This window comes from Zootoca vivipara, chromosome 16, assembly GCF_965207765.1.
Source record: "Zootoca vivipara chromosome 16, rZooViv2.hap1.1, whole genome shotgun sequence".
Taxonomy (NCBI): domain Eukaryota; kingdom Metazoa; phylum Chordata; class Lepidosauria; order Squamata; family Lacertidae; genus Zootoca; species Zootoca vivipara.
Window position 1 is genome coordinate 14,214,957 of NC_142599.1, and position 11,795 is coordinate 14,226,751.

General features: G+C 49.1%; 1 protein-coding gene across 3 annotated transcripts; it reads right to left on the minus strand.

The window, feature by feature from the left end:
• Positions 1 to 408: 408 nt before the first annotated feature.
• Positions 409 to 11,199, minus strand: LOC118076431 (uncharacterized). 3 transcript variants are annotated; one of them, XM_088659108.1, is made up of 3 exons: positions 11,031 to 11,199; positions 3,252 to 4,196; positions 409 to 1,493 (listed from the first exon to the last, which is right to left on the minus strand). In XM_088659108.1, exons 2-3 carry the CDS (start codon positions 4,186 to 4,188, stop codon positions 1,288 to 1,290), a joined length of 1,143 nt encoding a protein of 380 aa, XP_088515234.1. In that variant the 5' UTR covers positions 4,189 to 4,196; positions 11,031 to 11,199; the 3' UTR covers positions 409 to 1,287. The 3 variants fall into 3 exon arrangements, with proteins under 3 accessions (XP_088515234.1, XP_034955080.3, XP_034955081.3); XM_035099189.3 differs by having other exon boundaries at positions 10,617 to 11,118; XM_035099190.3 differs by having other exon boundaries at positions 10,365 to 11,054.
• Positions 11,200 to 11,795: the final 596 nt, after the last annotated feature.

The window sequence follows — 11,795 nt, forward strand, 5'->3', positions numbered from 1 at the left end:
CGATTTGCCCTTCTATGGGCACCAAAAATGGCCGCCGCCAGCTTCAAAAGTCGCATCTACGCATGTCCGGAAGTGCATAGACGTGACTTCCGGTGTTGGCGGCGGCCATTTTGGTGCCCATAGATGGGCGGAGCGACACCGGAAGTTGCGTCGACGCACTTCCTGACATGCGTACAAGTGACTTTCGAAGCCGGCGGCGGCCATTTTGGGTGCCCATAGAAGGGCAAAGCAACACCGGAAGTTACATCGACGCAACTTCCGGTGTCAAATGGCTGCCGGTCCCGGATTCTGCAGTCCGGATCTTGGAAGGTAAGGTTATTACTGATCTGCCCCTGGCTCCTGTAATTATACAACAAGCATAACCGGCTGCTATAATCAATCACTAATTTATAAACTTATAACACAGAATAACCTCAATCACTAATTTATAAACATATAATGCAGAATAACTTAAATGACACAACCATAAACGTCATATCACTCGTGATTCAATCCGACATCAGTTCAATATATTCAGTCATATACTGTAATTCATATTGGGCATCCATATGACAAATTTATATGTCATATGATTGATTCCTGTCCCTGCCATGCAAAGTGAGAGGAGCACCTGTTGCCCTGCCCACTTGCCTCTGGCCCCGCCCACCCCCACCGTGCGGTCCTCGGAAGGCTCCCCAGGAGGGAGGATGCAACACAAGGTGGAAGGAGAAGCTGTTGCTCCGCCCACTTTTGCCTCTGGCTCCGCCCACAATCACGCGGCCCTCGGAGGGCCTCCCAGACGGGGAATGAGGCCCTCGGGGTTCCCCGGCCTTGTAAGAAAGGAGAATGTTGATGTTTGCCGACTTCAACAATTCAGCATTTACGTGAATGAAAAGGAAGGATGCTCTGAATCGGTAGAGCGTCTCCTTGACAAATGGCAGCGTCGGGAGATGTGTGGTTGTCTAGGTGCGGCTGGACTTCAACTCCCATCACCCCTTGCTGTTGGGAGTTGTGTTCCCTCAACATCTGGAGGGCCAAATGGGATATATGGAAAGGGCAAAGAGATTGGAGTCGCCGGACTCCTCTGAAAGCCCTGTTCCTAAGCCCAGAAGCCAATCGGTGATTTGTGGGCGCTTGGTGATGAGAAAGGCACTCCGTGCATGCTCAAGGGCACAGCGATGGTGATGATGGTGACGATTTCACACCCACCCACACTGAGTCTGGCTCCGAGTCCTCCCCTCCCTCTGAGATGCGTCAAGTTCCTGGTGGAAAGCTCAAATTCAGAGAACAACTTCTCAGACACTGTTCTCATGTGCCCAGCTCACGGCGGAGCTTGAGGATTTCCAGCAAGAGTTTCTCTTTCTCCAGCAGGATCTTTTCCTTCTGCAGCTGGAGGGTCTCCTTCTGCAGTTCTAGAACCTCGGTTTGCAGCTGGCTCTGCCTCTCCAAAAGCTCTCTGGGTGGGCCTCCGGCTGGCGTGCTACAACCCTTCTGACCGGGATGCAAATCTTCAACTGCAAGCAAACAGAAGCCCAAGAAAAAGAGGGTTAAAGCAGAGAGCCAGGGCAACTTGTCTGAAATGCCAGCAAGGCGAAACTTAGACGAAACAGTCAAAACTTCAACTAAGCCCATCTATACTCCCATACTTACTCTATTTATAACTGCTTGCTGCACTTACAGATCATGGATTCCCCCCCCCCCATGCAGGAGTCCTATCGCTCGTGATCACACTGCATCATGGGTTTTACAGTCTCAAGCCAGTACATGCACAAAGTTCACCAGGGCTGCATTCACACAGCAGTGTATTCAATCTCCTGACGGTAAATAGCATGTCCATCGCTCGTTTCCAGGTTATTTGATTCCAGAAAGAATCTGTGGGCAGTCTATTTCACCAGGAAAATCACGGGGGTAAAGTGGCGAGACTTGGGGCAGTAAACAGGCATGCAACTCTTTCCTGCTGTTTTGACAGGGGAATCGCGTGGGGGGGAGGAAATAAATTTGAAAACGAGACAGGAGCACTAGTATTATAATCAGGAATACAAACACAATATTCCCTACGTTCGAATGCACGCTCAGTGGCCTTGGGCCAGGCATCATTTCCCAGCTGAACCTACCTCACAGGGCTGTTTGTGAAGATAAAATGAGGACGGGGAGAACCTTGTAGGTTACCTTTGGTTCGCTGAAGGAAAGGTGGACTATAAGTGCATTCATTAAAATAGCATGTCAAACCTCAGGCTCTCTAGCATTATCTGTCTGGCCTTTCGGAATTCTCCCCAGGCCACACCCCTTCCCCAGGCCACACCCCACAGACAGGCCACACCCCTCACTGGCCCCTCTTCAATCCACAACCGCTTGACTGTGTCACTGGACTTTGATAATGCTTCTTGCATTTAGCAGTTAGCTCAGTCACTTATTCAGGGGTGGCCAACTCTTAAGAGACTGCGATCTACTCACAGTGTTAAAAACTGGCAGTGATCTACCCACTTTCAGGGGGTTCAGTTCAGGTCAAAATTGTTAAGCTTCTTTTAGGAAGGAAAGCCCTGGTGATTTTTTTTGGGGGGGGGAGGAGGAAGATCAGCTTTTTTGGGGGGGGAGGAAGATCATTTTTTGGGGGGGTTCAGGTCATACGTAGTTGTTGAGAGGAAGGAATTCCCATTTGGGAGGGGGTCAGGGCTTGTATAAGGGGAGCCAGTTGCTGAGCTTCTTTGAGGGGAGCCAGCAATCTGCCAGTGATCTACTACAGACGTCCAGTGATCTACCAGTAGATCACGATCTACCTGTTGGACGTGCCTGGCTTAGAGCATGGTGCTGATAATAAAAAATATATCACAGAATCATAGGATTGCAGAGTTGGAAGGGACACTGAGGATCATCTGATCCAACTCCCTGCAATGCAGGAATTATGCAGCTGTCCCATACGGGGATCGAACCTGCAACCTTGGCGTTATCTGCACCACGCTCCAACCAACTGCGTTATCCAGGCATATCACGTCAAGGTTGCAGGTTCGGTCCCCATACAGGCCACCTGCATATTTCCTGCATTGCAGGGGGTTGGACTGGATGACCGCCAGGGTACCTCTCCACTCTACAGTTCTATGATTCTACACTTGAACAGAGGATTGACAAGGGTTTGTGAGTGTGTGCAGAAATTAGAGGTCAATTTTACATGCATTCCTTTGCCCACTTCTGCACCGTGCGCTTGGCCTGGAAAGGGTTCCCTAGCCCTGTAATAAACAGGCAAGCATTTCAACCTGATTTGGGTAGATCCTCACCGTGATCATTGAGGGCGGAGGGGGTGCCTTTGGCACCGGAATTCCCAATGCCTCTGCTTTGAATCAAGGGGCTGCAGGCTGCTCCCAGACAAGGACAATCCAGCTCGGGGCTGAGAGGGCACTCAAGCTTACATGACAAAGGGAAGTCTGATGGGCAGGTACTAGTTTCTGGCATTCTACAAACCCTGGACTGCCCGGATTCCCCCCCTTGGGGCAAAAGCACCCTGGGGATTTGTGCACAGTGCGGCTGGTCGGAGTGATGAACGTAGCTCAACGAGACCCCCTTGCAGGGCTCCACCAATGTCTCCTCCTCTCTCTCTCGAGCCCCCTCTGCACGTTGTTCGAGCCCCTCCCCGGACTGCGAGAGGCTGGCAAAGTTCTGCCTCAGCAAATCTGCCTGTGGCGATCCTCCGTTGGCTTTGGGGTTTGCGGAAGCCTCAATCCGGCAAGGCTGCCGGTAGTGGCTGTCGCTGCTGAGATACAACAGGCAAGGCGAGCCCGAGAGCACCTCGGCGCGGATTGTCGGCGATGCGTCTCCTCTGGAGCTGCTCGGAGACTCGGCTCTCAAGTCAGGACCGTAAAGCAACGGTTTGGGGATCGTGGTGTCCGTTTTATTGAGGAGAGCGATGATATCACGGAAGAGGCGCTCCCGGGGTTGCCTCTGCAGCAGAGGGTGCTTCTCCATTCTTAGACCCTTGCGGGCGTCCACCACCATGTTTTTCCACTTCTTGAGGATCTCTTGCGGCGTGCGCTGAATGAGAGGATTCAGAGAGTTGACAGCTGCGGCGATCTCCTCCCAGGCCCGTTGGCGGGCAGCGGTGTTGCTGTAGCGGCCGCTCTTTGGGATCAGGATGTCCTTGCGGAGAGCAAATCCTTCCAGGATCAGGAACTTCTCCTCGTCAGAAAACTTGATCCTCTTCACCTTGGCTGTTGCCATGTTGGCTCCTGCAGTTCAAACGACAAGCAGAATCTTGGTATATTGAAAATGGCCTGAGTGGAGAGTGTGTGGGTAGGTGCCAAGGAGGCAAAGGTTAAAAGGTAAAAGACCCCTGGACGGTTAAGTCTAGTCAAAGGTGACTATGGGGTTGCGGCGCTCATCTCGCTTTCAGGCCGAGGGAGCCGGCGTTTGTCCGCAGAAAGCTTTCCGGGTCATGTGGCCAGCAGGACTAAACCGCTTCTGGCGCAACGGGACACCATGATGGAAGCCAGAGCGCACAGAAACGCCGTTTACCTTCTCACCACAGCGGTACCTATTTATCTACTTGCACTGGTGTGCTTTTGAACTGCTAGGTTGGCAGGAGCAGGGACCGAACAACGGGAGCTCACCCCCTCATGGGGATTTGAACCACCGACCTTCCGATCGGCAAGCCCAAGAGGCTCAGTGGTTTAGACCACAGCGCCACCTGCATCCCTAGGAGCCAAGGAATAAAGAGGTGGGCCCAGCATCCTAATAGGGACCCAGTACTTTATCCTATTGCAACAGGGCAGAGCTCAAATTAACCTGGGTGTTTTAACCGAACCTCAAGCCAAGTGTCTTCCAAGTAGAATTCGAAGGCAGATTATACAGTACTAGTGTCATTCAGCCCATTAAGTAAATGGGTGCTAGCCGGGCGGGAACAGAGGGGATATGTATACCTGTGAAGAGATCCAGGATTTAAAACTTCAAAGCCAAATTGAGAGTATCTGGGTCAAAATTAAGGGAGAGAAAAACAACAGTGATCTCATTGTGGGAGTTTACTATAGATCCCCAAGCCAAACTGAGGACACAGATGATGCCTTCCTGGAACAGATGGCCAAGCATTCCAAAGGAAGTGAGATAGTAGTAATGGGGGATTTCAACTATCCTGATATTTGTTGGATGTCAAACTCAGCCAAGAGCATAAGGTCGAACAGAGTCCTCACTGGCCTTGCAGACAACTTCATTGTCCAGAAAGTGGGAGAAGCAACAAGAGGGGCAGCCATTTTAGATCTGGTCCTAACCAATAGTGATGACTTGGTTAGTGGGGTAGAAGTGGCAGGATCATTAGGTGGGAGTGACCATGCTCTTCTGGAGTTTATTATCCAGCGGAAAGGAGCAACCAAGCATACTAAGGTCCAAATTCTAGACTTTAAGAAAGCCAACTTCAGAAAACTTAGGGAAACGCTGGGTGAAATCCCATGGACAGTAATACTAAAAGGGAAGGGAGTTCATGATGGTTGGGAGTTTGTTAAAAGGGAGATATTAAAAGCACAACTTCAGGCAATACCAATGAGACGGAAACATGGAAGGTGCCTAAAGAAGCCAGGCTGGCTATCTAAAGAACTTTTGACTGAGTTAAGATTTAAAAGGGATATGTACAAAAAATGGAAAAGGGGGGAAATCTCCAGAGAGGAATTCAAACATATAGCCAGCACGTGTAGAGACAAAGTCAGAAAAGCTAAAGCACAAAATGAACTCAGGCTCGCTAGAGAGGTTAAAAGCAACAAAAAGGGCTTTTATGGGTATGTCCGTAGCAAAAGGAAAAACAAGGAAACAGTGGGGTCACTCAGAGGAGAAGATGGTGAAATGCAAACAGGGGACAGAGAAAGGGCAGAACTCCTCAATGCCTTCTTTGCCTCAGTCTTCTCCAAGAAAGAAAACAACGCCCGACCTGAAGAATATGGAGCAGATGATTTAGCAGGGGAAACACAGCCCAGAATAAGTAAGGAGGTAGTACAAGAATACTTGGCTAGTTTAGATGTATTCAAGTCTCCAGGGCCAGATGAACTACATCCAAGAGTATTAAAAGAACTGGCAGAGGTGATTTCAGAACCACTGGCAATAATCTTTGAAAATTCCTGGAGAACAGGCGAAGTTCCAGCAGACTGGAGGAGGGCAAATGTTGTCCCTATTTTCAAAAAGGGGGAAAGAGAGGACCCAAACAATTACCGCCCAGTCAGCCTGACATCAATACCAGGAAAGATTCTAGAGCAGATCATTAAGCAAACAGTCTGTGAGCACCTAGAAAGAAACTCTGTGATCACTAAAAGTCAGCATGGGTTCCTGAAAAATAAGTCATGTCAGACTAATCTGATCTCATTTTTTGACAGAATTACAAGCCTGGTAGATGAAGGGAACGCTGTGGATGTAGCCTATCTTGATTTCAGCAAGGCCTTTGACAAGGTGCCCCATGATATTCTTGTAAAGAAGCTGGTAAAATGTGGGCTAGACAATGCTACCATTCAGTGGATTTGTAACTGGCTTACTGACCGAACCCAAAGGGTGCTCATCAATGGCTCCTCCTCATCCTGGAGAGTAGTGACTAGTGGGGTGCCACAGGGTTCTGTCTTGGGCCCAGTCTTGTTCAACATCTTTATCAATGACTTGGATGATGGGCTTGAGGGCATCCTGAGCAAGTTTGCAGGTGACACCAAATTGGGAGGGGTGGCTAACACCCCAGAGGACAGGATCACACTTCAGAATGACCTTAACAGATTAGACAACTGGGCCAAAGCAAACAAGATTAATTTTAACAAGGAGAAATGTAAAGTACTACACTTGGGCAAAAAAAATGAAAGGCACAAATACAGGATGGGAGACACCTGGCTTGAGAGCAGTACATGTGAAAAGGATCTAGGAGTCTTGGTAGACCACAAACTTGACATGAGTCAGCAGTGTGATGCAGCAGCTAAAAAAGCCAATGCAATTCTGGGCTGCATCAATAGGAGTATAGCATCTAGATCAAGGGAAGTAATAGTACCACTGTATTCTGCTCTGGTCAGACCTCACCTGGAGTACTGTGTCCAGTTCTGGGCACCACAGTTCAAGAAGGATACTGATAAGCTGGAACGTGTCCAGAAGAGGGCAACCAAAATGGTCAAAGGCCTGGAAACGATGCCTTATGAGGAACGGCTTAGGGAGCTGGGTATGTTTAGCCTGGAGAAGAGAAGGTTAAGGGGTGATATGATAACCATGTTCAAATATATAAAAGGATGTCATATAGAGGAGGGAGAAAGGTTGTTTTCTGCTGCTCCAGAGAAGCGGACACGGAGCAACGGATTCAAACTACAAGAAAGAAAATTCCACCTAAACATTAGGAAGAACTTCCTGACAGTAAGAGCTGTTCGGCAGTGGAATTTGCTGCCAAGGAGTGTGGTGGAGTCTCCTTTGGAGGTCTTTAAGCAGAGGCTTGACAGCCATCTGTCAGGAATGCTTTGATGGTGTTTCCTGCTTGGCAGGGGGTTGGACTGGATGGCCCTTGTGGTCTCTTCCAACTCTATGATTCTATGAAGCCCTGGGACACGAAGATTGGTGGGCGCTGCTTGCCGGGGCTTGTCTTTTTTTAAAAAATATATTTTTATTAATTTTTCCAATTAAAACCAATTATATCACATTCATTATTTCAAATTATACACATATATATCAATCAAACCGAATGTTATGCCAAATCATCTAGAAATTTTTTTTGGGTTCCCATGCTTCAATAAATTGGGGATTCCTCGCAACCGTCCACTGCCGTCTTTTTTCTAAAGTTCAAATCGTCTCTCCGAGTTCATAATAATCCAGATCTTTCCCTTACAGTCACATAGATGTTTTCCTCTTTCTACCGATTATTTCCCAGCTGCTGCGATAAATGTCAAACAAAGTTTCACAAATGTTCTTTCTCCTGTGTGAGTTAATCAGTCCAGCCTCCCCATAAATCTTCTTGGTCTGGAGCGTCCCTATTGCGTCGACTCTCAACACGAAGCAGCGCCATCTTAAAAAAACTCAAATCACTTTCGTTTTCTCTCATAGATTAATGATCTTTATAAAATTTACAGCTTTTCCAGGCAGAAGAACCAGACCTCACACCATGCATAGACTCTTGGTAAATTAATGGATCTCCTTGCCCTATAGCTGAACTTAGCTTCAGGTCGCTGCTCCAATTCAAAGTGCGTCACAACTCATAAATCCTCCGAACGCGTCCAGGCACTCCTCCCATCCAACTAGAGGGGGGCTTTTCTCGTCAGCAACTCCTCATCTTCAAAAAATATGCTCAATAACAACAGGCTTGCCGGGGCTTGTCAACCCCGGCAAACAGTGCCCACCGATCTTCGGCTCTCTCCCCCAATGCGCTACGGCTCGGGGAAGCAGGCAGGGAGACGGCAACAGCCCGCAGCTTCCCGGGCTGTTGCCGTCTCCCTGCCTACTTCCCCAGGCCAAAGCGTGCTGGGGGACGGAGCCGAAGTGCAGCGCGGCGGGGGCTTTTCGCCGTTTGCCTCCCCCTTGGCTCCGGGAAGGCAAACGGCGAAAAGCCCCCGCCGCGCCGCACTTCGGCTCGGGGACTGGCTTGGCGGCGGCGGGAAGAAGGGGAGAAATTCCTCCCCTTCTTCCCGCTGCCGCCGCTAATCCAAAGCCGGCTTCCCTCGGTGCCCGCTGCCGCTTCGGCTTCCTCGGCGAAGGCTGCTTGCATTCGCCGAGGAAGCACCGTCCCATGCCGGCGGTGCGCGGCAAGGCGGCGGGGGGGAGGAGCGCTTCTCTCCCCCGCCGCCTCGCCGCACACCTCCAGCATGAGACGGGGCTTCGGAGACCGAAAGGTCAAAGTGGAGCAGCCGGGGTGGGGTGGGGGGAGAGAACGCACGTGTGTGCGCAACGCCCTCTGGCTGCTGGTCGCCGGGGGGAGCAGCCGGGAGCGGCGGTTGGCGGCCACAGGTAAACAGTAGGCAGAGGGGTGGGGAGTGTGTGTGTGTGTGTGTGTGCAGTCTCTGCGTCCAATCCCTGTGTCCGTGGGGCACATGCGCAGTAGCGCGGACACAGGGACTGGACACAGAGACACAGGGACTTTATTATATAGGATAGGCAGAGCACCCAAAGAGCCATAAAACATCAAAACAGTCTCACAACATAAAGCATCCGTCTTACGTGTATTTTTAAAAAAATGGTTACAGGTCATGGGATTAAAAAACATGTATGGCATCTTTCTGCTTTCAGCTTCCCCATCTTGAGGTGGCCAGAAATGCTCAGGCCATTTGCCCAATTTAGGTATCGGATGCCCATTACCATGGCAACTTAGCCCATGATCAGTCTTGATTGACATTTCTTCCATCTACCTTTCAGGAGAGCTACCGGTAACTCTCGAGAGACTTAAGAACAACCTCTTTGAGGCTCTTTGGGCCATCTGTTTATGCATTCCCAGGGATAGATAAAATCTCTTGTTTATGGGCTAGAGAGCAAAGGGTTGTAAAAATTGCAGGCCCACAAGATTCTTGCAAGGAAAGAAAACCTTTTCTCAGATCATTCCATCTAAGAGGTTAAATGCAATTAAAACAACACATTTTAAAACATTCAAATCACAATATGCACCTGGGGTCTCTAATTCTTATATCAGTCTTTAGCTTAGGTTCAGTGCAATGCTCAATATTGCTTGATTTTCCATTATATGCCCCACTTCATTTGGTATGATTTTACGATACTTGCTCCTTCACCTGTTCTAAGTTGTTCCTTCCTTTACTGTTTTGTTGTGAATTTTTTTAGGGGAAATCATACAATAATGATTTTTTAAAATACCCCAGATGTTTTAAAAAATTGCCCTTAAACTACAGTTCCCAGAATTCTTTTTTTTTTTTTTGGCGGGTGGGTGGGTCACATGCTTTAGATGTACAGTATTAGTAAGTAACTAACAAAACAGGAAATGTTAGCATCGAATGCTTCTTTCACCCCACAATATACACAATATCTGTTCCAAACTCGCCCTCACTCTGTCCGGAGTCCCAATGAACTTAACTACTCCCCGAAAAGCAAAATAGGGGGGAGCTAGAGCACATGGTTCTCCCCCTCATTTAACGCCCCACAACACCCTTTGAGATACATCAGGATAGCAAGTACCCCAAGATCACCCAAGTGGAGGATTTGAACCCTGATCTCCCAGGTCCTGGTCCAACACACTAACCACTGCACCACACTGCCTCTCCTTTATGAATCTAGTAATCTGCCTTCTACTGAAGGTTAATCTAACTCAGTATTGCCCACAATGACAGGCAGCAGCTCTCCAGGGACTCAGCATCTCCTGGATTGAACCTACCAACCGCAACTTCTGGAGCTAAAGGGAAGCGCCCCCTGAGCATGTGCAAAGTGCTGGTGCCTGGGACCTTCTGCGTGCAAATCAGATGCTCTACCTCTGAGCAATTCCTTCTTCTCTGGGACCCGTAACTTTTCACAAGCTGTTTCACACGTATGTTCAGTAGCGTGGTTCTCCCCGCTGGCTGTTTTGCTGGCGTTTTACGCTCACTTCCCAGCACTGCGGTTTGCCCAACTGTGATTTTGTTACACTGATGTCTCGAGAGCGCCCTGATCGCTTTAAAAAAGAAATCGTTAAAAACGATTTTTTAAGCGAATTACATAGCAAGGAAGAAAAGGCTGCAACTTACCGCCTCCCCTGCCCGCTGGGTTTCGGGGCTCTCACGTCTCCTTCGTCCTCATCACACGCGCCAAAGCGAGGAACAAGGGGCGTTGCGTGTCTTTGTGTTGTGTGTAGAGCCAAACACGCACATAAAAAACAAAAACCACCCGCTTCCTTTCTGACCACTTCCTCCTATCAACCGCAACTTCTAGAGCTAAAGGCAGCGCCCCCTGAGCATGTGCAAAGTGCTGATGCCACCACCGATGGCGAGGAGGGGGACCCCGTTCCGGTAGTTTTTGATAGCAAAAGCAATGATAGCAACAAACCATGCAAATAATAATACAGAGGGGGGAGAGGGAGGAGGGAGAGGAAATGGCTCCGGAGAAAGCCACGCGGTATTTCCCTTAGATTTTCTCGCTCGATGGTATTTCCTCTCTCCCACCTTTTTGGTCCGAGAAGGGCGAGGAGGCAGCGAAGGAGAGAGGCGGCTCCGAGCGCAGGAGCGCGCAAGGCTTTGCCCGTGCGCGATCGGAGCGCAGTGCGGACGCAGCGGCCAAGACCCGCCTTTGGGACTCCTTCTGCAAAGGGGGCAGGCAAGTCCGGGTTAACCCTCCTCTGCTCAAGGCGCGGGATCTTCACCGCCTGGCCGACGTGGAACTGACCTCAGCCAGTTCGCTGGAGCCTTAATAAATAAAAGTGTCTAGCCTAGAGTAGACCCATCGGGGTGCATGCAACTGAGCTCTGTCCACAGTAGAACCAATGAAAGGAATGAATCTTTAGTTTGCTTGTCTATTTTGCATTTACGCCCCACTTTTTTTTTTTTACACCAAGGAGCCATTTAATCCCCACAACAACCCGGGAAATTAGGCTCAGTTGTTTGCAAGGTTTGGTGTTCTTTTTTTAAGGCTATTTATTAATTTTTTAAAAAAATATTTGCATATTGCTGTTCATAAAAATATCACAGCCATATGGTCGTAAAACCAGTTAGCTGGTTATTAAATTTCTACGCTGCCCTTCGTCAGAGGATCACAGGGTGGTTTATGATATAAAGTCACAAAAATAGGTAACGTAGTAGGAAAAAATAATAAACCTCCCCCCCCCCCCAACTGAGTTTAAAAGGCCATAGATGGTTTAGTTAGCTGAAGCCTGGAAGAAGAGGAATGTTTTTTCCTGGCACCTAAAGATATGTAATGAAGGCGAGAGCATT

Coding starts and splice junctions, on each gene's coding strand:
- LOC118076431 (XM_088659108.1), bottom strand. CDS start 4,188: ATGGCAACAGCCAAGGTGAAGAGGATCAAGTTTTCTGACGAGGAGAAG. Junction 1,494..3,251: donor CTCCGCCCTCAATGATCACG/GTGAGGATCTAC, acceptor GTTTGCTTGCAG/TTGAAGATTTGCATCCCGGT.